Genomic DNA, 25,871 nt, shown 5'->3' with positions numbered 1-25,871 from the left:
CCTGCGGCCGTCGTCCGGCTGGCGCCAGGTCGGCTCGGCGGAGGGAGGGCCTGGGCTGTGGGTAGGCGGGAGGGAGGTTGCCTTTCCCTGTCTCCCCTCGGGCCTCCTGAGGCGGGCGGAAGCAGCTGCAAAGTCCGTGGGCGGCATGGCAGGAGCTCCGGATGAACGCGGCCCGGGCCCCGCTGCGGGGGAGCAGCTGCAGCAGCAACACGTCGGGTGCCAGGTCTTCCCGGAGCGGTGGTTGGCTCAGGGGAAGCCACAGCAAGGGTTCCTCTCCAGCTTCTTCACCAACAACCAGAAGTGCCAGCTTATGCTCTTGCAGACGTTGGAGACAAGTAGGAGCCGTGAGCCTGGGGGCTGGGCGTCTGCGGAGGGTGCGGTGGGGGTTGTCTGAGAGCCGGGCGGGCAGGGAGGGGCCTTGGTGCCGCTCCGCTAGGGGGCTCCGGGTTCAGCCCAGGTGTGTCGGGGGCGGGGTTCAGGCACCAAGTGCAGAGTTAAAGGCAGATTCTTGTGAGGGCGGGTGTGGGGGTCTGAGCCTCAGTTTCCATCAGAGGAAGCGCTGAGGCCCCTTTCAGGACTACTTTTTCTTGCGGCGTGAATGAGGAGTTGGGTTAGGAGTTTGCCCTTTCCGTCACGCGCACTGGTCTGACAGATCCTTTGATATTTTAGGTAAATTATGCAGTAATATGAGGAATTGAGAGTCCAGGTGAAGCAGAGTTTTAAAGAACCATGTTAATTAAGGCATACCTGCTGAAACTGCACAACTCAGATGGGATTTGAACCCCGCCAAAACTCAGCTTGGGACTTGAACCCGCAGGCTGGGACTCGAACCCACTGCCTTTTAATTGAAATTGCACTCCTGGTCTCAGGACTTAATGAAGCTCAGGTTCTTTATGTTTCACTGCAGAAGCAATTCGGCGAGAGGCAAAGTGATAGGTAAGAAGTAGATTTGTTGAGAGAGAGACACACACTCCATAGACAGAGTGTGGGCCATCTCAGAAGGGGAGAGGTCCTGGGAGATACACATTCCATAGACAGAATACAGTCTGTCTCAAAAGGTGAGAGCAGCCAGGAAATATGGGTGGTTAGTTTTTGTGGGCTGGGTAATTTCATAGGCTAATGAGTGGGAGGATTATTCCAACTATTTTGGAGAAGGGGTGGGGATTTCCAGGATTTGGGCCACTGCCCACTTTTTGGCCTTTTATAGTTAGCCTTTGAACAGTCATGGTGCCCGTGGGTGTTATGTAGCATATGCTAATGTATTACAATGAGCGTATAATGAGGCTCAAGATCTACTGGAAGTTGAATGAATCTTCTTCCATCTTGGGCCTAATCGGTTCTAACCAGGTTTTAACCAGTTTATGTCGTGTCCACAACAGCTCTGTCATTCTTTAAGGGTTGTGCCCTGCCCTCTTCCCTCCTGTTAAAAACAAGTTTTGCAGTCCTACCCTTTGATGGAAAGGGTTCTTAACCTTCATACATGGGTGGACTTCAGAGTGTAGAAATTCCTGACATGGACTACGAAACCGTATGTGTATGCCCCTAAGTGCATTTTTCTGGGGAGAGAGTTCATAGCTCCATGATATTCTCAGAGAGAGCCACGATCCCAAAAAGGTTAAGAACCACTGTTGTGGGTTAAATAGGGACACCATCTGCTGACCAATTTTTCTCTAATCCCAGGGACATTGCACTAGAGATTTCTTAACTTTTTTACATTGCCATCTAAAGTTTACTTTAGATACATTTAGAAAATCAAAGACTTAAACTTATTGTTCCAAAGTAAGGTTACTGTTTCATAGCTGGCCAGTCACACTTCAAAAGTCAACCACCCAATTATTTTCCAGCCTTCTTGAGATTACCTGCATCTAGGGAGTCAAGGGAGGAGGAGGGGGAGTAGAGAAAATGATGTCATTGTATTTACTTTGCAAATATGTATTGAATGCCTCCTAGGTTCTGGTTTGGGCAAATACTGAGAGGAGTTGGGACCCTGCCTTTAAGATGTTTCAAAGTGGAATGCAGTGGAAAGAACATAGGCTGCAGAATTAGACATGGGTTCAAATTTTGATCCCTTGTTACGTATGGAAGAGTGATTTAACTCTCTGATCCTCTCTATCTTTATCTGAGGGAAAAAAAAAAGGGAGTGGGGGAGGGATAAAAACACCCCTTTTAGGGTTGTTGTGAGGAATAGATTTTATGAGTGTGAAGTGCCAGCATATCAGGAGCTGAGTAAAGAAAAGGTAGCTGTTCTTACAGTGGCAGAGCCAAAAAGTGGAGGAAGAGTTGATACAGGCAGGATATGAGGAGGGTGAGGTGCTAAACTTGAGACCCAGTAGAAATTAACCCGCCTCAGCCTTTCCAGGGGAAGGCTGTTGGGAGAACCTGTTGGTAGTATTAAGGCATCAACTTGAAGCTGTAAAATCCTATCCCTGGGGCGCGTGTGATGGGAGAAATCAGACCTCAAGGGCGACCTTTGTTTTCTTTTTCTCCAAAGCAAATCCATTCCAAATACTGCAGGTCCTTTTTGAAGTACCAAACCAATGTGCTTCCAGAAATTTTTTTTTTTAAGAGGACTGTAGGCTTTTGAATCCATTTCAACTTTGTAAAACTCTTAGTTGCTTGAATAATAATGCACTTAGTATGGTGCCTGATACCTGATATACACTAAGTAATACTTATTATTAATAATAATTGTTTTATTGTTAACACTCTTAAGAGGGGTCAGGTTAGTAAAGCAGTAACCTATACCTAACTTTCTCATCCCACACTAATTTTACTCACCTGTTTTTGCTTTCAGCACTTAAAAACCTTGATTTTTTTTCTCTCTTTTTTTTTTTTGCTTATGTCACGTAATTTGCTGTGCATTTATACTCTCAGACAGGACATCTATGCGAAAAGTTGATATTAGACGCACTTGGGTTCATAATACTTTGCTGTAATTTTAGCAGGCACATAGCTTCTTTTTTTTTTTTATAAATAACAACTTTTATTTGTATTTTTCTCTTCTTGCTTTTTTTTAAGCATCTTTATTGGATTTTAATTGCTTTACAGTGTTGTGTTAGTTTCTGCTGTATAACAAAGTGAATCAGCTATATGCGTATGTATATCCCCATATCCCCTCCGTCTTGTGTCTCCCTCCCACCCTCCTTATCCCACCCCTCTAGGTGGTTGCAAAGCACTGAGCTGATCTCCCTGTGCTATGCAGCTGCTTCCCACTAGCTATCTATTTCACGTTTGGTAGTGTATATATGTCAATGCTACTCTCTCACTATATCCCAGCTTACCCTTCCCCCTCCCCATGTCCTCAAGTCCATTCTCTATGTCTGTGTCTTTATTTCTGTCCTGCTCCTAGGTTCCACTTTTTTTTTTTTTAGATTCCATATATATGTGTTAGCATACGGTATTTGTTTTTCTCCTTCTGACTTCACTCTGTATGACAGACTCTAGGTCCATCCACCTCACTACAAATAACTCAGTTTCATTTCTTTTTTTTTTGCGGTACGCGGGCCCCTCACTGCTGTGGCCTCTCCCGTTGCGGAGCACAGGCTCCGGACGCGCAGGCTCAGCGGCCATGGCTCACAGGCCCAGCCGCTCTGCGGCATGTGGGATCTTCCCGGACCGGGGCACGAACCCGTGTCCCCTGCATCGGCAGGCGGACTGTCAACCACTGCGCCACCAGGGAAGCCCTCATTTCTTTTTATGGCTGAGTAATATTCCATTGTATATATGTGCCACATCTGCTTTATCCATTCATCTGTCGATGGACACCTAGGTTGGTTCCATGTCCTGGCTGTTGTAAAGAGTGCTGCAATGAACATTGTGGTACATGACTCTTTTTGAATTATGGTTTTCTCAGGGTATATGCCCAGTAGTGGGACTGATGGGTCATATGGTAGTTCTACTTGTAGTTTTTTAAGGAACCTCCATACTGTTCTCCATAGTGGCTGTATCAATTTCCATTCCCACCAACAGTGCAAGAGGGTTGCCTTTTCTCCACACCTTCTCCTCCATTTATTGTTTGTAGATTTTTTGATGATGCCATTCTGACCAGTGTGAGGTGATACCTCATTGTAGTTTTGATTTGCATTTCTCTAATGATTAGTGATGTTGAGTGTCCTTTCAAGTGTTTGTTGGCAATCTGTATATCTTCTTTGCAGAAATGTCTATTTAGGTCTTCTGCCCATTTTTGGGCTGGGTTGTTTGTTTTTTGATATTGAGCTGCATGAGCTGCTTGTGTATTTTGGAGATTAATCCTTTGTCCATTTCTTCATTTGCAAATATTTTCTTCCATTCTGAGGGTTGTCTTTTCGTCTTGTTTATGGTTTCCTTTGCTGTGCAAAAGCTTTTAAGTTTCATTAGGTCCCATTTGTATATTTATTTATTTATTTTAAAGAAGATGTTGGGGGTAGGAGTTTATTAATTATTTAGTTTTGGCTGTGTTGGGTCTCCGTTTCTGTGCGAGGGCTTTCTCCGGTTGTGGCGAGCGGGGGCCACTCTTCATCGTGGTGCACGGGCCTCTCACTGTCGCGGCCTCTCTTGTTGTGGGGCATAGGCTCCGGATGCGCAGGCTCAGTAGTTGTGGCTTGCAGGCCTAACTGCTCCACGGCATGTGGGATCCCCCCAGACCAGGGCTCAAACCCCTGTCCCCTGCATTAGCAGGCAGATTCTCAACCACTGCGCCACCAAGGAAGCCCCTATTTTTGTTTTTATTTCCATTTCTCTAGGAGGTGGGTCAAAAAGGATCTTGACGTGATTTATGTCATGGAGTGTTCTGCTTATGTTTTCCTCTAAGAATTTGATAGTGTCTGGCCTTACATTTAGGTCTTTAATCCATTTTGAGTTTATTTTTGTCTATGGTGTTAGGAAGTGTTCTAATTTCATTCTTTTAATGTAGCTGTCTAGTTTTCCCAGCATCACTTATTGAAGAGGCTGTCTTTTCTCCATTGTATATTCTTGCCTCCTTTATCAAAGATAAGGTGACCATATGTGCGTGGGTTTATCTCTGAGCTTTCTATCCTGTTCCTTTGATCTATATTTCTGGTTTTGTGCCAGTACCATACTGTCTTGATTAATGTAGCTTTGTAATATAGTCTGAAGTCAGGGAGCCTGATTTCTCCAGCTGTTTTTCTTTCTCAAGATTGCTTTGGCTATGCGGGGTCTTTTGTGTTTCTATACAAATTGTGTATTTTTTTTGTTCTAGTTCTGTGAAAAATGCCATTGGTAGTTTGATAGGGATTGCATTGAATCTGTAGATTGCTTTGGGTAGTATAGTCATCTTCACAATGTTGATTCTTCCAATCCAAGAACATAGTATATCTCTCCATCTGTTTGTATCATCTTTAATTTCTTTCATCAGTGTCTTATCGTTTTCTGCATACAGGTCTTTTGTCTCCTTAGGTAGGTTTATTCCTAAGTATTTTATTCTTTTTGTTGCAGTGGTAAATGGGAGTGTTTCCTTAATTTCTTATTCAGATTTCTCATCATTAGTGTATAGGAATGCAAGAGATTTCTGTGCATTAATTTTGTACCGTTACTTTACCAGATTCGTTGATTAGGTTTAGTAGTTTTCTGGTAGCATCTTTAGGATTCTCTAGGTATAGTATCATGTCATCTGCAAACAGGTGACTTCTTTTCTGATTTGGATTCCTTTTATTTCTTTTTCTTCACTGACTGCTGTGGCTAAAACTTCTAAAACTATGTTGAATAATAGTGGTGAGAGTGGGCAACCTTGTCTTGTTCCTGATCTTAGAGGAAATGGTTTCAGTGTTTCACCATTGAGAACGATGTTGGCTGTGGGTTTGTCATACAGCCTTTATTATGTTGACATAGGTTCCTGCTATGCCTACTTTCTGGAGAGTTTTTATCATAAATGGGTGTTCAATCTTGTTGAAAGCTTTCTCTGGATCTATTGAGATGATCATATGGTTTTTCTCCTTCAGTTTGTTAGTATGGTGTATCACATTGATTGATTTGCATATATTGAAGAATCCTTGCATTCCTGGGATAAACCCCACTTGATCATGGTGTATGATCCTTTTAATGTGCTGTTGGATTCTGTTTGCTAGTATTTTGTTGAGGACTTTTGCATCTAAGTACTAAAGAGATATTGGCCTGTAGTTTTCTTTTTTGTGACATCCTTGTCTGGTTTTGGTATCAGGGTGGTGGTGGCCTCGTAGAATGAGTTTGGGAGTGTTCCTCCCTCTGCTATATTTTGGAAGAGTTTGAGAAGGATTAGGTGATAGCTCTTGTCTAAATGTTTGATAGAATTTGCCAGTGAAGCCATCTGGTCCTGGGCTTTTGTTTGTTGGAAGATTTTTAATCACAGTTTCAATTTCGGTGCTTGTGATTGGTCTGTTTATATTTTCTATTTCTTCCTGGTTCAGTCTCAGAAGATTGTGCTCTTCTAAGAATTTGTCCATTTCTTCCAGGTTGTCCATTTTATTGGCATATAGTTGCTTGTAGTAATCTCTCATGATCCTTTGTATTTCTACAGTGTCAGTTGTTACTTCTCCTTTTTCATTTCTAATTCTCTTGATTTGAGTCTTCTCCCTTTTTTTCTTGATGAGTCTGGCTGATGGTTTATCAATTTTGTTTATCTTCTCAAAGAGCCAGGTTTTAGTTTTACTTATCTTTGCTATTGTTTCCTTCATTTCTTTTTCATTTATTTCTGATTTGATCTTTATGATTTATTTCCTTCTGCTAACTTTGGGGGTTTTTTTTTTGTTGTTGTTTCTCTAATTGCTTTAGGTGTAAGTTTAGATTATTTGAAATTTTTCTTGTTTCTTGAGGTAGGCTTGTATTGCTATAAACTTCCCTCTTAGAACTGCTTTTGCTGTATTCCATAGGTTTTGGATCGCCGTGTTTTCGTTGTAATTTGTCTCTAGGTATTTTTTGATTTCCTCTTTGATTTCTTCGGTGATCTCTTGGTTATTTAGTAACGTAGTGTTTAGCCTCCATGTGTTTGTGTTTTTTACGTTTTTTTCCCTGTAATTGTTGATTTCTAATTTCATAGCACCATGGTCGGAAAAGATGCTTGATATGATTTCAGTTTTCTTAAATTTACCGAGGCTTGATTTGTGACCCAAGATGTGATCTGTCCTGGAGAATGTTCCATGTGCACTTGAGAAGAAAGTGTAATCTGCTCTTTTTGGATGGAATGTCCTATAAATATCAATTAAATCTATCTGGTCTATTGTGTCATTTAAAGCTTGTGTTTCCTTATTAATATTCCGTTTGGATGATCTGTCCATTGGTGTAAGTGAGGTGTTAAAGTCCCCCACTATTGTTGTATTACTGTCGATTTCCTCTTTTATAGCTGTTAGCAGTTGGCTTATGTATTGAGGTGCTCCTATGTTGGGTGCATATATATTTATAATTCTTTCATCTTCTTCTTGGATTGATCCCTTTGATCATTATGTAGTGTCCTTCCTTGTCTCTTGTAATAGTCTTTATTTTAAAGTCTGTTTTATCTCATATGAATATTGCTACTCCAGCTTTCTTTTGATTTCCATTTGCATGGAATATCTTTTTCCATCCCCTCACCTTCAGTCTGTATGTGTCCCTAGGTTGAAGTGGGTCTCTTGTAGACAGCATATGTACAGGTCTTTTTTTGTATCCATTCAGCCAGTCTGTGTCTTTTGGTTGGGGCATTTAAGCATTTACATTTAATGTAATTATTGATATGTATGTTCCTATTAACATTTTCTTAATTGTTTTGGGTTTGTTTTTGTAGGTCTTTTCCTTCTCTTGTGTTTCCTGCCTAGAGAAGTTCCTTTAGCATTTTTAGCTGGTTTGGTGGTGCTGAATTCTCTTAACTTTTGCTTATCTGTAAAGGTTTTAATTTCTCCATTGAATCTGAATGAGTTGCTTGTTGGGTAGAGTAATCTTGGTTGTAGGTTTTTCTCTTTCAGCACTTTAAATATGTCCTGCCACTCCCTTGTGGCTTGCAGAGTTTCTGCTGAAAAATCAGCTGTTAACCTTATGGGGATTCCCTTGTATGTTATTTGTTGCTTTTCCCTTGCTGCTTTTAATATTTTTTCTTTGTATTTAATTTTTGATAGTTTGATTAATATGTGTCTCAGCGTGTTTCTCTTAGGGTTGATCCTGTATGGGACTCTCTGCACTTCCTGGACTTGATTGACTATTACGTTTCCCATGTTAGGGAAGTTTTCAACTATAATCTTTTCAAATATTTTCTCAGACCCTTTCTTGTTCTCTTCTTCTGGAAGCCCTATAATTCGAATGTTGTTGTGTGTAATGTTGTCCCAGAGGTCTCTGAGACTGTCCTCAATTCTTTTCATCCTTTTTTCTTTATTCTGCTCCCTGGCAGTTATTTCCACCATTTTATCTTCCAGATCACTTATCTGTTCTTCTTCCTCAGTTATTCTGTTATTGATTCCTTTTAGAGTATTTTTAATTTCAGTAATTGTGTTGCTCATCACTGTGTGTTTGCTCTTTAGTTCCTCTAGATCCTTGTTAAATGTTTCTTGTGTTTTCTCCATTCTGTTTCCGAGATTTTGGATCATCTTTACTCTCATTACTCTGAATTCTTTTTCAGGTAGTTTGTCTATTTCATCTTCCTTTATTTGGTCTTGTAGGTTTTTTATCTTGCTCCTTCCTCTGTAACATTTTTTTGTCGTTCATTTTTTTTTTTCTCTTAATGGGTGGTGCTGTCTTCTTGTCTTACTGTTTGGCCTGAGGCGTCCAGCACTGGAGTTTGCAGGCAGTTGGATAGAGCTGGGTCTTGGTGCTGAGATGAAGACCTCCGGGAGGCCTCACTCTGGTTGATATTCCCTGGGGTCTGAGGTTCTCTGTTAGTCCAGCGGTTTGGACTCAGTTCTCCCACCACAGGAGCTTGGCCCGATCTCCCGCCTGGGATCCAAGATCCTGCAAGCTTTGTGGTGCATTAAGAAAAGAAAAAAAAAAGGAAGAAAGAAAGAAAAAAGGAACAGTACAATATCAAAGAATAAAAAACAAAATAAAATTAGAAAGATAAAAAATATATTAGGAAAAATAAAACTGTAATTGAAACAACTGCAACAGGGTAAAATAAAACCACAAGAGAAAAAAGAAAAAAAAGGGGGGGTGAACAAGCCAAAAGGAGAGAACAATAACAAAGTATAAAGAATAAAATAAAATTAGAAAAATAAAAGATATTAGGAAAAATAAAAATATAAAAGAATGAACAACAATGAATCAACAAGGTAAAACAGAACTCCAATGTAAAAGTGGGGAAAAAAAAAAGCCTTGGCTATGGGGGTGGAACTTAGGGGCGAAACTCAGGCAGGGGTGGGGTTTAGGGTGGGGCAGGACCTAGGCAGGTTGGGGGTGATGTTTGACCATGGCTGCTTAGGACCTGCCCGCGGAAGGGGAGAGGCAGCACGTCAAAAGGATGGCCTCTGGAGTGTGGAGTTCCGGAGTTTGGAGGTAGGGCGCTGAGTGAGGGTGTGTGGGTGGGGTTTAGGTCCATTGCGTTGGAGGGGGTCTCAGAGGGTGTCTCCGAGTGTAGAGGTGGGGCCCTGGGTGTGGGTATAGGGGTGGGCCTTGGGCTCTGCAGGGCACAAGGGAGGCTCCAATGGCAGAGGATTAGGCCCAGGAGCCCAACAGGCCGCCCGGTGCCTAAGTGGACAGGGAAGGCACTGGCCCCATTCCTTCGTGCCCCTCCCCCACCATCTCCCGCAGGGTCTCCCCCATCGCCACTGGACACCTAACTGTGGGGGGTCCTGCTGGGTGTAGGAACTCCTCCCCTCCCCCAGCCATCCCTCTGGGGTGCTGGTCCTGGAGGTCCGGCCTTTACTTTTGCTCCCCCTTCCCTTCCTCCCACTCCCTCAGGACCCGTATGGCTGGAGGGGGCCTAGGTGGGCAGAGGATCAGGCCCGGGATCTCAGCAGGTTCCTGGGGGCCCAAGTGGGCAGGGGAAGGATGGCAACTCTCCCTTTTGATACTCTGCCCTCTCAGTGGTTCCCCAATTTCCCCCTTCGGGCGTGGGAATGCCTTGCCTTCCCCCAGCCGCCCCTCAGGGGCACCAGTCTTGTCCGGCCTCCGCTTCTCCTCCCCCTTCGCTCCCCCAATGCCCCACGTCCTACCCAGTTGCTGGGGGTTCCTCCCATCCCCTTAGGTGTCTGTGGTCCCCCACTGGTGCCTGGTAGGTGCCCTAATTGCGAGGAGACGCGCATTCTGCATCCTCCTAGTATGCTGTCTTGACTCCGCCCCCCACTTTTTTTTATAAAGTTTTTAAAAAAAATTTTATTTATTTTTGGCTGCATTGGGTCTTCGTTGCTTTGTGCGGGCATTCTCTAGTTGTGGCGAGCAGGGGCTACTCTTTGTTGCAGTGCTTGAGCTCATTGTGGTGGCTTCTCTTGTTGCAGAGCATGGGTTCTAGGCGCGCAGGCTTCAGTAGTTGCAGCACAGAGCTCAGTAGTTTTGGCGCACGGGCTTAGTTGCTCTGCGGCATGTGGTATCTTCCCGGACCAGGGATCGAACCCGTGTCCCCTGCATTGGTAGGCAGATTCTCAACCACTGTGCCACCAGGGAAGTCCCTCATAGATTCTTAGAAGTGGGGGGCCTCAGGAGTCATCTAGGCCTTTCCAACCCCCATCACTGACCAGAAACCTCTGTGCCATCAATTGACCAGAGTGTTTATAGACCTCTGCTGGAACAGGTTATCTTTGAGGCCCTTTGAGGCTATTGGGCTCTTGTATCGACAGCTTTAATTGTTGGAAAAATCCTTTCTCATACTGAGTTGAAATGTGCCCTGTGTAACTTCTGCCCTTTGGTCCTTGTACTGCCCTCTGAAGAAATGTTGGCTGAATTTATTCCCACCTGGCACCCCTTCAGATACTTGAAGCTACTGTGGCCCTAGTTAAGTCTTTTTTCTCTTTTCCAAATCTACAGACCCCTTTCTTGCTTCCTGTGGAAAATAGTCCTGAACTGTTCTAGTCACTTTTTCCCATGGAACAGCTTCGGTTGGCAGGTCCTGTTTAGAGTATGGTACTCAGAATGGGACACTATTCACAGACCAGGACAGACCATAGTGGGGCTACCTACTGCCTTCCTCTCATCTGGATACTATGCTGCTATTTGTTTCTATGGATATTGGTCCCAAATTTTCTCAGTCTTTTGGTGTGTGTGTGTGTGTGTGTGTGTGTGTGTGTATTTTTTTTTTGATTATTTTAAAAATAAATTTATTTATTTATTTATTTTTGGCTGTGTTGGGTCTTCGTTGCTGCATGCAGGCTTTCTCTAGTTGCAGTAAGCAGGGGCTACTCTTCGTTGCGGTGCGTGGGCTTCTCATTGCGGTGACTTCTCATCGCGGAGCACGGGCTCTAGGCATGTGGGCTTCAGTAGTTGTGGCATGCGGCTCAGTAGTTGTGTCTCACGGGCTCTAGAGCACAGGCTCAGTAGTTGTGGCGCACAGGCTTAGATGCTCCACGTCATGTGGGATCTTCCCGGACCAGGGCTCGAACCCGTGTCCCCTGCTTTGGCAGGTGGATTCTCAACCACTGCGCCACCAGGGAAGCCCCTTGGTATATATTTTAATACATTGTGTTTGATCATTTAGCTGAAAAGCATATTTGATGTTATCTAAGATGTTTGGTACTACCCATTTTGGTATTTCTATCAGTGTTTCATTTCATTAAAGACTTGCTTTTATGTTAATTTAAGCTTATCTTTTCATATTCATTTTTTATCATTTTTAAGATGGTATTACTTTGCTAAGATTTGTGAGGTTTTGTTTGATAATATCTTGTACTGCTATTTGGATCATTTAATTGGTGCTCTTTTTTTCCAGTTACCATATGTAACTGAATCAATATCTTTCTAGATCCATATGTTAAACTGCTGCTTGATGCCATGAAGCATTCGGGTTGGTAAGTGAATCTTTTTGAAGGGCTGCTCTATATTCTGGCTGCTGAAAACAAAAAATCCCCACCCAGACTGGAAGTACTTCAGATGTTTCACTTCAGGGCACAAAGCCCTTTCCATATGGTAGGTGGTGGTGGTTGGCTGCACTCTCTCCAGGCAGGCCTTGTTCTCTCTGGACCTCTTCAGCCCTAACTCCACATCTCTGGCTCTACTATTCACCTCAGGTATTTAGTAAAGACGATACTTAAAATCTTACTTGTAAGTAATCACCAAACCTGGTTTTTCCACTATGCCAGTCCCAGCATTATCCTTAATGCAGAAGAAATCTCAGCTTGTTATGCATGTAGAAGCCTTCCAGGTGTTGTTTAACTTTGAGGAGATCGGAAGAAGTGATTTCTGAGGTCCACTTCTTAACATTCTGGCCCAAGGGCAGAAACTCCAGCATATTTCCAATATGGTCTTAATGAGTTGATCAAATTCTTTATGGAATCATAGCATAGAATTTGAACTGGGATAGATTTTGCAGAGATAGTTTCCTTATTTACAGATGAGAGAACTGAGTCCTGAAGGTGTTGAGTTGCTTTCCCAAGGTGTCCTATGTGATAGTGATGGAGAGATGTGTCATCTGGGTCTCCTGGCCCAGGGCTGTTTCCCCTATGCCCCATGCATACTACTTCTGGACGTTGTCTTTTTAATCCATTCTTACCTTCCAGCGCTGTTAACAAAGAAAGACACTTTTCTTGTGAAGATTGTAATGGAAATGTCAGTGGAGGTTTTGATGCTTCAGTGTCTCAGGTAGGCCGTCTACCAAGCTGTCTTCTTTCCTCCAGTTCTCTCTCCTGATGTTTGCTGATTGCCTTCTACATGCTGGGCATTCCATTTGGTAGACTTTGTGTAGAATTCAAAAAATGAGTTAATTGTGGTCCTTACTCTTAAGGTCCTTACTTCTCACAGGGGAGACAAGACAGGAACGCAGAGACAATGATAAAATTTGAGGCGGGTTAAACTCTTTGAGGTGGGTGTGGTTACCACAATGGGACAGTGATGTGATTGACTGAAAGATGCCAGCAGATTCAGCTAGAGGATGTAAAACTAGAGGATGTAAAGGCTCTTCAGGGGCAAAGAAGACAAAGACTGTTGCCAAAAGCAGGGGGAGCACAAGCAACGGTGACATGTTGAGAAAGCACAAGGTGTATTTGGGGAATGGCATGTTGTCTAGTTCAGCTGGAGGGCAGGAATGCATGGGGAATGAGGAGAAATAGGATTGGAAAGAAAGATAGGCTATATGGTGGGAGGCTTTGAATGTCAAGATAGAGTTTCACCTTTACACGGTGAGAAGTGACAGATCTTTGAGAATTTTTGATGAGGAGAGTGAGTTTTCTCACCTGTAAAATATGGGTAATGATTGTATTTATCTTATAGAATGGTTATGAGAATTAAATGCGATTTCTCCTGTAAACGACTTATCATAGTAAGCAGAGCACTTAAGTCAATAAATGTTATAAGTTTTAAGTCAATGGGGGGTTTTGACAGTCTTGAGGTGGTAGATGGATGTGTCATGTGATATGAGGGTAGATAAAAGTGTTGTAAGTCACTGTTTCCATCATGAATATGTGACACATTGAAGTACATTTAATTGTTTCCTGCTAGGGAATTTTATATGTATTTGAGTTATTTACAGCTGTTTCATGGTAATCATGGGAAAGAGCAACGTAGCAGAGGGGTGAGGTGTCTGAGTTTTGGAGTCACATAGACTTTGAGTTCAAATCCTAGTTCCCCTGCTTATTAGCTGTGGGGCTTGGGCAAGTTATTCGTTTTATTCTCAGTTTCCTCATTTGTAAATTGATAATCGCAACACGTATAGCTCCCAAGATGGGTCTTGGTAAGTTCATCCTCTTTGGGGGTTAGAGTGCACATTTTGAATCTTCATCTTATTTCTCAGCAGTGTTATACACAGTTGGGCACTCTTTTTTTTTTTTTCTTTTAATTAAAATTTTTGTTGTGAAGTATCTCATTCATATAGAAGAGTAAAATACCTGTATGAACACTTTCAGTCATAATAGTAAAATGAACATCTATATAACTACCACCCAGATTTGAGAAATAAAACACTGCCAGGACTTCAGAAGCCTGTGTGCCCCTCTTGGGTTACAACCCCCTCCCTTCCTTATTCTGACTTCCGTGATAACCATTCCCTGCTTGTCTGAATGGTTTTGCCATCTGTGTGTACAGTCCAACAATGTGTTTAGTTTCCTCCTTTTAAGCTTTATACTTGGGGTCATGTGTAATACTTTGTCATTTTATGAAATTATACAGTCTCTGTAACTTAATTCTTTCGTTCAACATTGTGAGATTCTTCTGTGTCATTGTATGCACCTCTGGTTAATTTAGTTTGTGTTGTATATTATTCCATTATATGTCTGTACTAGAGTTTACCCTATAGAGTATCGATTGTTTCCAACTTTATTATTATTATAAACAATGCTGCTGTGAATGTTCTTCACCTTCTCTCCCAGTGCCCGTGGGCAAGAGTTACTCCAAGGTATCTGGCTAGAGTGGAGGTCCTATCCCATGCAGACACTTGACGTTAACAGCTAATGCCACTTTCTTGCCATGGCTTCCAGTATGCCACACTCGTGGTTGCTCCTTTGCTAACTTAGCTTCCTCTACCAGCCCTTAAATGAAGTCCCTTAATCCTTGGTGTTAGAGCCCCTTCTTTTCTACTCTGCATTCTACCAAGGGGATCTCATTTACTTTGCTGGGTCAGAGCATTCTCTTGAACTCCACATCCATATCGCCAAGTGTTCACTGAACACCTACACTTGGGTGTCCTAAAGGCACCTCAGACGTGACATGTCCAAGTTCAAATTGATTTTTACGATCCTCCATCCCCACCCAAACTGGTCTTTTAGTTTTGCATATCTCGGTGAACGGTACCACCATCCGTCCTATTACCCATGCCAGAAATTTAGGGATCATCCTTGATACCTCTGATTCCCTTCCCATATTCTGTCCGACACCAAATTTTGTCCAGTCTCCCTCCTAAATACCTTTTTAGGCCCCCACCCTCCTAGCTCTGGGACTATTATCTCTTGCCTAGAATACTTCATTCGCCTTCAACTAGTCTCTCTGTATCCAGTTTTGATCATCTTTTGTTTATTTTTCCAACTGTGGTCAAAAGGATAAAAACAAAATAAAACAGCCCCCGTTTCACTACTCCCTTTCAGTGACTTCCCACTGTTGTCAGGATAGAGTGATTTGGCCCCTGCCCTATCTCATGCCTACCGCCTCCAACTCTGTGCTTCGTACTACATACAGGCCTGCCGCCGTCAGCTTCTCCAACATTCTTTTCCTTCAACCCTCCCCCTACCCTTTGCCTATGTTGTTCTCTGTCTGGAATGCTCCCTTCCCCTCTCCTCGAATTTAACTCCTGTTCATTAGATCCCGGTTTAAACATTCCTTCTGCAGAAAAGCCTTTCCCAACCCTGCAGACCAGGTCAGGCACTCTCATTGTATGTACTCGTGACAGCCTGGGTTTTTCTTCATGACAACTGTCACTGCATGTGTTTAAACATTTTGGTAAATATTTGATTAATTTCTGTCTCCATTAGTAGATTATAAATCTCTAGTAGGTCTTGATAAATATTAGTTGAATAAATGAACGTTGAATGAATGTATATAAAATACCTGGGACATGTCCCAGTGTCTGGCACACAGTAAGTACACAGTAAGTGGGGACTATTATTATTAGGACCCCTCACGTCTTTATTATTCTTATAGGGTCCTGCTCAGTGTGCTGCTGGCTTTTTGCACTTCTTTCTGAAGCTCTTTCTGAGGACTTTTCCTGGCAATTCTAGTAGGATGGGACAGTGTGGTCTCATTCATTGTTGATTCATTGCTTATTGAGAAACTTGATAAGAAACATTTTACACATATTCTCATTTAATTCTCACAATTCTAAGAGGTAGGTACTCTAAGTCATCTCCTTTTTTATAGTTGAGGAAACTGCGGCACAGAAAGCTTAAGAAACTTGCCCAAGGTCACTGACTTAGTAAGGAGTGGGGCTGGAATTTGAATCTCCCTGCTTCATTCCAGAGTCCACTCTTAATACAAGACTGTGGAGTCTGAGATGGCTGGTACAGTCAACCCAGTGAGGGTGGTGTGTGAATAAATGTCCTTAAACTAAGTGCTGTGTAGTCCAGAGAGAGGAGAAGGGAGAAGTTAGCCATTGGGAAGGCTTCATGGAGAATGTATGGTGAAGACCGAGCCTTGATGGAGGGGTGGGTGTTGGGTGGATAGAGTGGGTGAGGCTTTCCAAGCAGTCGAGCCCACTCAGGGGAGAGAGAAGATGGAATCTACGAAGTGAGAGTAGATCTTAGAAATAACCGAACTTTCCTCATTTTGGTGCTTCTTAGATTGTTTTGTGCCAGAATAATATCTGTAATCAGGCGCATATGAACAGAGTGGTCACCCATGAGCTCATTCATGCATTCGATCATTGTCGAGCTCATGTCGACTGGTTCACCAACGTCAGGCACTTGGCTTGCTCTGAGGTAAGTTTTATTGTAGAAGGTACTTTTTCCCCAAGGACACTGTTGTGCGTTTGAACATTTTCTTCAAGGATGATTTATTTAAACGTATTCCTTTTCTTGTCATAATTCCACATTAGTCTTCAGTTTACATTTTTAACTATTGAATACAATTCTTTTAGATACAGCAGGTAGACATTTTTAAGTATCTTTTTAGAATTGTCTTAAATATAACCTTTAAATCCTAATAATAGTGATGACTTTTAATAATAAGCTATTTTTCCTATGGAATAAACTATATAATACAAAAACTTTATAGTTAACATTTACTGAGGGGCTGTGTGCCAAACCCTAACCCTGTGCTGTTTGTGGACTCTTTTTTTTTGCGGTACGCGGGCCTCTCACTGTTGTGGCCTCTCCCGTTGCGGAGCACAGGCTCGGGACGCGCAGGCTCAGCGGCCATGGCTCACGGGCCCAGCCACTCCACGGCATGTGGGATCCTCCTGGACCGGGGCACGAACCCGTGTCCCCTGCATCGGCAGGTGGACTCTCAACCACTGTGCCACCAGGGAAGTCCTGTGGACTCTTATTTAATATTCACAACAGCCCATTGAGGTAGATACTGTTATCCCCATTTTATTTCTGTGAAAAGTGAGGCAGTTGTTCAGATACCATACATAGTAAGTGGCAGAGGCAGGATTACAACCAAGGTTCTTGAGTGGTTTGCTGTGCTGCCTTCCATAGGTAAAGTTCCTAGCTTTCCCTAGAGTAAAACAGTTCGTTTCAAAAATACAACATAGGAAGATATTCATTTTTAAGCATTTTGGATTGCTGTCAGAAATACACACATATATATGCTCCTAGACAGACATTTGTATTTCATACTTGCATTTCATTAATTGAAGAGTGCAGTGTGCTGAGAAGCTAAAGAAAACTAATATAAATTTCAAGCTTATACTTTATAACTTATTTTCTCTTTCCCTTGAAATTAATAAGTAGCCTCACTGCATCTGATTATAACTCATATTATTTGAAAAGAAGACCGAAATCTGAGCTTTTAAATATTTCTCTCTCTTGGGTGTTATGAGAATTAATGCCTGTTAGCTAGTTAAAGTGTGTTAAGTGCTTTGAGCTCCTCAGAGGAATGAAGCCATGTTATTATAGAAGTAACAAGAAGTGGGCCATTCTGATTGCAGTGAATGAGCAAAAACGTGGCCAGGTTGGCTGTAGAATCCATGTGGGTAATGCCATGACTTTTTCACCTATTAAAGCTGCTTTTTACCTTAAAGGTATAGAAAATACATACTAACTTCAGGCTGTCATGTTCATAGCATGCCCAGTTTGGAATGTTCTTGATTCTCTTTACCACTTAATTTTTCATAGGCCCATCAAGACCCTGGAGGAAGGGCATGAACGTACACGGGTTTAAGGGAAGGTCCAAGAGAGTTTCAGTGATTTGGGCTAGGAGAGCTGGGAGGTTTGTGTGCCTAAAGTGTCTTAGGTACTGATGTATTCAGTTTTTTTTTTGTTTTTTTTTTGCGGTACGCGGGCCTCTCACTGTTGTGGCCTCTCCCGTTGCGGAGCACAGGCTCCGGACGCGCAGGCTCAGCGGCCATGGCTCACGGGCCCAGCCGCTACGCAGCGTGTGGGATCTTCCCGGACCGGGGCATGAACCCGTGTCCCCTGCATCGGCAGGTGGACTCGCAACCATTGCGCCACCAGGGAAGCCCACTGATGTATTCAGTTTTAAGCTCACATTGAAACTCAGTTTGTAGATCTTTGGAAGGATGCTTTCTTGAAGTCCTTTTGGTAATTTCTAGAAGTGTTTGTATTTTGTAGAGAGCATAATCTTTAACTTTGAGGTCCAACTCTTTGACTTTTGGTTCCAAAAGAAATTAGTTCTGTCTGTAAGACTCTGGTGGAAAGTTTTGAAAATTCCCTTTGAGTAGGTGATTGCCCACAGTGTATCTGGCGCTGCCTAGTGTAGCTCACGGATATCTGCTCTTTTTCTTAAGAACTTCTTAAGTCAATAGAGTTAAAAAAAAAAAAACTTACAGGTACTCTGTTCTCATAAAAATATACCAGTTTTATATTTTACAATTTAAAAAATCAGTTGATATAAAGGTATAGAGCACGAGTGCTTATTTTCTTTTTGTTTGCCTTCTGTCTTTGTGATAGGTTCGAGCTGCTAACCTTAGTGGAGACTGCTCACTTTTAAATGAAATATTCAGGTTACATTTTGGATTAAAACGACACCATCAGGTAAAAACTAACATATGAAATCATTTACTGTTAAGAGTGCTATGAGTGGAAATAACAGGAAAATGAGAAGTATATTTAGTATTTGAAATGTGAAAGAACTACTTATATGAAAGAATACAAAATGTGTATCACTTAAGCCAAATAGATGGAATTCAGTTCTATTTTATAATTATGGGCAAGCTATGTGACTGAGTGAGAGATTTTCACAGTGAAAAGCGCTACGGTCTCACACGTGGGATACTTTTGGATGGGGGTAGATAAGGACTGGAAGTGAAATCACAGCCTGTCTTACTTTTATCCTAACAGTACTGGACTTGTGTTTTGAAACCATCACAGTATTCTCTAGACAAAAAAGTAATACCTGTCAGCACAGAGACTGCACTGCAGTGCATTGTGTATTAGCACACCTTTAAAGGCTGTATGACGTGACAGCAAAGCTTTGGATCAGCACGGACTTGATTATGATGAGCTGAGCTGAGCGATTTTGTAAACAAAACAAAATGAAAACTGTAGGCAAGATCATCCTGCTAGAAAGCTTTTTTGTTGTTTTTGTCTAAAAGAAACACTTTATATTTTTTTATTGGGGTATAGTTGTTTTACAATGTTGTGTTAGTTTCTACTGTACTGGAAAGCTTTTAAGGTCCACGATAGATGGGCATGGGGAGAGGAAGTTTAGAACTGATGGACCGGTGAAGAATGTGAGCAGTTCTGCCCATAGCAACCAAGGGGCTGTGTGTCCACATTTAGGAGAAAGGCTGGTCAGAGCTCTTCTATGGGAAGAGGTTACTGGGCCAATTGTCAGGTACATGGGCATCAGGATAGCAGTTTTAACCAGATGCAAAAAGGACGGGCTTGGAACAACAGCAGGAAGGCCCTTGGCTCTCCAGAGAAAAGAGTAACTCAACTCTGGGGAGGAAGGTAGAAGGTCACAGAGAACTAGGAAGAGAAATTTTCAACTCAGTGAATGGGAGTTAGTTAGACGGCAAACCTGGGGCCTGGGAAGGGTGCCTACTCTGATAGGGCTGTTACGCTTTCAGCCTGTGCCAAGTCCGCTTAGTGATGTGCCACTGACTTGTGCTGCATGTCTTCCGTGCCCTCCAGTCCCTGCTCATCTGGTGAATTCAGCTCAGGCAGCCTTTGAATGGGCGGTGTGTTCTGGCTCTCAGTGGAAGTAGGGTGCACATCAGAACATCCCAGAGAAGAGGCTAATGCAGTTAAGGCATGTCATCCGGAGTCCAGAGTCTTTGAAAGAGAAATCTCTCCTCTTTTTAACTTGGGTAGCAGCGGCAGAAAATGAACAGAACTAGCAATAGGATGGAAAATACGTGGAGGTAGTGGGAGAAGAGTCCTAGAGAACAGAGTCCCTGCTTTTGTACAGTATGTACCCAAGAAAAAAGTTGTTTGATTTTTTTTTTTCCCCCTGAAAAATTAGGATGCCTTCAAATTTTGTGTGTATGTGTGGTTTCCTGTTGCCTCCAGGGGAGATGCTCTTCTCGAAGGAAAAGTTATCTAGCATTCGTCACCTGAAAAGCTAAGGGAGAGAGGCGCACGGGAGTATATTTCATATTTATTCAAATTAAAAAGCTCAACCAGAACCTTATTTATAGACTTTTTTATGATTTTGCAAAGTTGGAGTTATTGTTTAGCAGATACTGCCTAGAAATTATCATCATTAGGAAAGATGAGAAGAAGGGAGGAGGGGAAGCAGATCTTACTTGTACCTAAATAATTTTAGGTTGAGCTAAACATGTTCCATAATTTAATCTTTCTTCTTTGGACTGACAGAAATTAATAAAATAACATGAGAGGAAATTAATTTTGACTGCGGTTCACACATTGTATAAAATGTTACTATTTCATGACAAAATTTTCATATATTAATAAAATTACTTTCATATATTAATAAAATTAAAGCCACGTACTTTTCTCCTTAGACTTGTGTGCGAGACAGAGCCATTCGTTCTATCCTGGCTGTTAGGAACATCAGCAAAGAAGTAGCTCAGAAGGCCGTTGATGAAGTTTTTGAATCTTGTTTCAATGACCATGAACCTTTCGGAAGGATCCCTCATAATAAGACCTATGCAAGATATGCTCATAGAGACTTTCAAAACCGGGATCGGTACTACTCAAATATATGAAGACGATGACATTTTATATGGCAGAGCTTCGGTGATCATGAAGAAAGTATGGTTCCCAAGTGGACAAACATAAAATGTAAATGATCAATTAAATACAGAGAAGACACAGAAGATTCTAGCACAGAAGATTCTAGCATCAGAAAAAGTAACTGTGGTAAGAAATGAAACTGCCTTAAACTCCAAGGCAAAAATTGTATCTTTGTAGCTAACCATTTGGTAAATAAGGCAAATAAATAGCATTTTTAAATTTTCTACAATGTACTTGTTATTACTTGTGTTTTATTTTTTATGATTGTGATTTGCTTTTATTACATTTTAAAACTTGATTATGAAACCTGTGAAGTATGCCCTTTAGGATGTGTATGTCTTCTTTGGGAAAATGTCTATTCAAATCCTCTGCCCATTTTAAAATCAGGTTGTTTATTTTGATATTGAGTTGTATGAGTTCTTTGTATATTTTGGATGGTAACCCCTTATCAGATATTGTTTGCAAATATCTTTCTCCCATTCAGTAGGTGGCCTTTTCATGTTGTTGATGGTTTCTTTCTTTTCTTTTTGCGGTACGCGGGCCTCTCACCATTGTGGCCTCTCCCGTTGCGGAGCGCAGGCTCAGCGGCCATGGCTCACGGGCCCAGCCGCTCCGCGGCATGTGGGATCTTCCCGGACCGGGGCACGAACCCACGTCCCCTGCATCGGCAGGCGGACTCTCAACCACTGCGCCACCAGGGAAGCCCATCACCTGCATTTTTTTCTCACATTATTTTCTTCTTTCTCTTCCCTGCTGATTTCTGCTTCTAATTTATACAATGCAAGTGTTAGAGTTCCCAAGAGCAGAATTTGGTTCTACAGAAATTACCAAGTAGAATATCTGGGATTTTATGAGGATGATATTTTTTCAACAGGTACCAAGGCTAAGTTAAAAGGGAAAAATTAATCACGTGACATCCTAAGTGGCAAGTGGCAGCTTCTCTGCGTTCATACCGCCTCACATCTAAGGTGGTAAAATAAGGGGGAAAAAAACTGGGTCAAGGAAACTCTCCTAACATAATGCTTCTTTTTCTGAAGATTAATAAGTCCCAGAGTCCCACAGCAAAGGCCAAAGCTATATGTACGTACCTTTCAAATCTGGATCTGCTGGGTCAAAGCCCGACATGTCTGGAGGGGCCAGGCTGGCCCCTAGAGTGGTCACTTATTAGTAGGAGGCCCTGAGGAGCCTTGTAAGTATCAAGTGGCTGGACTCAGCATTCACTAATGGAACCATAGCTCCCCCTCATTCTCCCAACCACAGCCTAAGGAGGAGAATCAATCAGAGGGAAAAATTAGACATTGCATTAATTCAATAAATATTTATTAAGCTCTATCTACTATGTACTGATGTAGGCACTAGGGATACTGAAGTGTCCAACATGGGTTGGATCTTTGTCATCGTGGGGAACAGCTGCACCAGAGAGGAAGTGTGGAGTTGTTTGGGGATATAAAATTTGGCACCTAACCTAGAGAAGTGATATTTAAACTCGAGACCTGAGAGGCTTCCCTGGTGGCACAGTGGTTAAGAATCCGCCTGCCAATGCAGGGGACACGGGTCCAAACCTTGGTCCGGGAAGATCCCACATGCTGCAGAGCAGCTATGCCCATGCGCCACGACTGTTGAGCCTGCGCTCTAGAGCGTGCGTGCCACAACTACTGAAGCCCGTGTGTCTAGAGCACATGCTCTGCAACAAGAGAAGCCACCACAATAAGACCGTGCACTGCAACGAAGAGTAGCCCCCGCTCACCGCAGCTAGAGAAAGACCACGCAGCCAAAAAAAAAAAAAAAAACAACTTGAGATCTGAGTATGAGAAGGAGTTAGCAAGTCAAGGGGGTGGGGAAGGGGACTTCCAGACAAGAGGAGACCCTTTGTGTGAAGGCCTTAGAAGGGGGCAGGGACAGTGAGAGAAGGGTTGTGGAAAGGGATAATGTGGAACAAAGTACCTGGTTCCCAAGGAAGCTGGTACCCAATTCCCAGGGAGAGGAGAAGCTCTGTGACCTGAGTGTCAAATAAAAAAGGTAAGCAGTGGGAAAGAATGAAATATTCTGTAAATGGTTTGGAGAAAACTGGAGACCTGGAAAAAATTAAGTTAAATGCCTCACTCATTTATACCACAGTAAGTCCCAGAGATATCAAAGATGTTAATAGAAAAGAAAGCCATAAAAATACCAGAACATGGGAGAATTTTTAACATAATCTTAGAATGGAAATGCCTAAAGTGGCATAAAAATTGCAAAACCATAAAACAAGTTATTGATATACTTAACAGCATTTTTTAATCTTCAAAAAATTTAAATAAAATATTTTCAACACGGTATCCTGAAAGATGTTATTCATAATAAAGTGATGACTATTTACATCTATATTAAAAAAAAACAAAAATGAGGAAATAACATGAACAGAAAATGCAAGTAGGTGCCTCTTTAAGCATACGACTTATGTGACCTTACTCATAATAAGAAATGTGTAAACTATGGCATACTGTTTTCACCGAAGAGGTTTACAAGGGTCAAATATATGATATACATCAAACTAAAGAGCTCCTGCACAGCAAAGGGAACCATTAACAAAATGAAAGGCAACTTACTGAGTGGGAGAAAATACTTGCAAATCATATACCTGATAAGGGGTTAATACCCCAAATATATCAAGAACTCATATAATTCAATAGTAAAACCCCACAAACAACCTGATTAAAAAAATGGGCAGAGGATCTGAATAGACATTTTTCCAAAGAAGACATATAGATGGCCAACAGGAACATGAAAAGATGCTCCGCGTCACTCATCATCATGGAAATGCAAATCGAAACCACAATGAAATCATCACCTTACACCTGTTAAAATGACTGTTATAAAAAAGACGAGACATAACGTGTTGGCGAGCATGTGGAGAAAAAGGAATCCTCATGCTCTGTTGGTGCAGCCACTATGGAAAACAGTATGGAGGTTTCTCAAAAAATTAAAAGTAGAACTACCATGTGATCCAGCAATTCCAATTCTGGGTATTAACCTGAAGAAAACTAAAAGACTAACTTGAAAAGCAGAAACGTACACAACATTGTAAAGCAACTATACTCCGGTTAAAAAAAAAAAGACATATGCACCCCTACGTTCATTGCAGTATTATTTACAATAGCCAAGATATGGAAACAACCTAAGTGTCCATCGCTGGATGTGGATGAATGGATAAAGGCATTGTGAACAGGTTGATGGCTGCCTGAGGCAGGGGGTGGAGGTGTGGGAGAATGGGTTAAGGGGGTCAAAGAGTGCAAACTTTCAGTTATGAAATAAGTCACGTGGATGTGACGTACAGGATGGCGACTATAGTTAATAATACTGTTATTTGCATACAGTAGTCCTCCCTTACCTGTGTGGGATACGGTCCAAGACCACCCCCCATGGATGCCTGAAAACTTGTATAGTACAGAATCCTATATATACTCTGTCTTTTCCTATGCATACAGACCTATGATAAAGTTCAATTTATAAATTAGGCACAGTAAAAGGTGAACAATAATAGTAAAATAGAAGAATTATAACAATACACTATAATAAACGTTATGCAAATGTGGTTTCCCTCTCAACATATCCTATCGTATTGATACAAATTTAATGCCTTTCCCATCATAATCAAGCACTGACACATCGTGGCCATAACTTTTGCAGTCTGAGGCATGACAGCAAAACTAGCACAATTTTTTTTTTCCTTTTTTCACGATTTGATAGAAGATTTGTTCTCTACAGTGAATCTTAGCAACCTCAACATATGATTTTTTTTCTTTCCTAATTAAGGTGAAAACTTTCACCTATTCACTTAAAGAAAGTACTTTATGGCTTCAGTCTGGCAGATCTGAATTGCCAGTATCACTACTCTTGCACTTTGGGGCATTATTAAGTAAAAGAAGGGTTATTGAACACAAGCTCTGAGATACCATGATGGTTGACCTGTTAACCAAGTTAGCTAGTAAGTGACTAATGGGTGGGATATGATGAGCAAAGGGATGATTCATGCCCCAGACGAATGGATTGGGACAGTGTGAAATTTTGTCACGCTAGTTGTGTCAGTGCACAATTTAAAACTTATGAATTATTTCTGGAATTTTCCATGTAATAGTTTTGGACCATGGTTGACCGCAGGTAACTGAACCACGGATAAGGGGGGACTACTGTATTTGAAAGTTGCTAAGAGAGTAAATCTTTTTTTAAAAAAAATTTTTTTTTTTTTTTTTTTTGGCCGTTGGGTCTTCGTTGCGGTGCATGGGCTTCTCTCTAGTTCTGGTGCGTGGGCTTCTCTCTAGTTGTGGCATGCGTATTTTGTCTCTCTAGTTGTGGTGCTTGGGCTCCAGGGCACACAGACTTAGTTGCTCCGTGGCATGTGGGATCTTAGTTCCTCAACCAGGGATAGAACCCGCGTCCCCTGCATTGGAAGGCGGATTCTTTACCACTGGATCGCCAGGGGAGTCCCAGAGAGTAAATCTTAAAAGTTTTCATCACGGGCTTCCCTGGTGGCACAGTGGTTGAGAGTCCGCCTGCCAATGCAGGGGACACGGGTTTGTGCCCCGGTCCGGGAGGATCCCACATGCCGCGGAGCGGCTGGGTCCGTGATCCATGGCCGCTGAGCCTGTGCGTCCGGAGCCTGTGCTCCGCAACGGGAGAGGCCACAGCAGTGGGAGGCCCGCGTACCGAAGAAAAAAAAAAAAAAAAAAAAGTTTTCATCACAAGAAAAATCTTTTTGGTAACTATGTAAGGTGATGGATGTTAACTAGACTTATTGTGTTGATCATTTTGCAATGTATACAAATGTCAAATTATTATGTTGTACACCTGAAACTGATTAAAAAGTAAATTAAAAAATTATACTCTCAGACATTATTAGGGAATAATTGACTGTAACCTCTAAGGAGAATAATTTGACAGGTATTATTTAAATACACATACTCTTGATATGGAAAGCTCTCCATGATATATTAAGTGAAAACAGCAGGGCATTGGACAAGGAAAGGAGGAAAGAGACAATATATACATACATACATGTTACAGGTTTCTAGA

At 42.0% G+C, this 25,871-nt stretch overlaps 1 protein-coding gene across 1 annotated transcript; it reads left to right on the top strand.

Annotated features, from left to right (window-relative positions):
- On the top strand, window positions 1-21,052 carry ATP23 (ATP23 metallopeptidase and ATP synthase assembly factor homolog). The gene is made up of 6 exons (XM_065887758.1): window positions 1-335; window positions 11,822-11,867; window positions 12,576-12,657; window positions 16,278-16,415; window positions 18,570-18,653; window positions 20,588-21,052. Exons 1-6 carry the CDS (start codon window positions 146-148, stop codon window positions 20,789-20,791), a joined length of 744 nt encoding a protein of 247 aa, XP_065743830.1. The 5' UTR covers window positions 1-145; the 3' UTR covers window positions 20,792-21,052.
- Window positions 21,053-25,871: the final 4,819 nt, after the last annotated feature.

The sequence above is a fragment of the Phocoena phocoena genome, chromosome 11 (genome assembly GCF_963924675.1).
Source record: "Phocoena phocoena chromosome 11, mPhoPho1.1, whole genome shotgun sequence".
NCBI lineage: Eukaryota > Metazoa > Chordata > Mammalia > Artiodactyla > Phocoenidae > Phocoena > Phocoena phocoena.
This window is presented reverse-complemented; position numbering and strand designations above follow the sequence as displayed.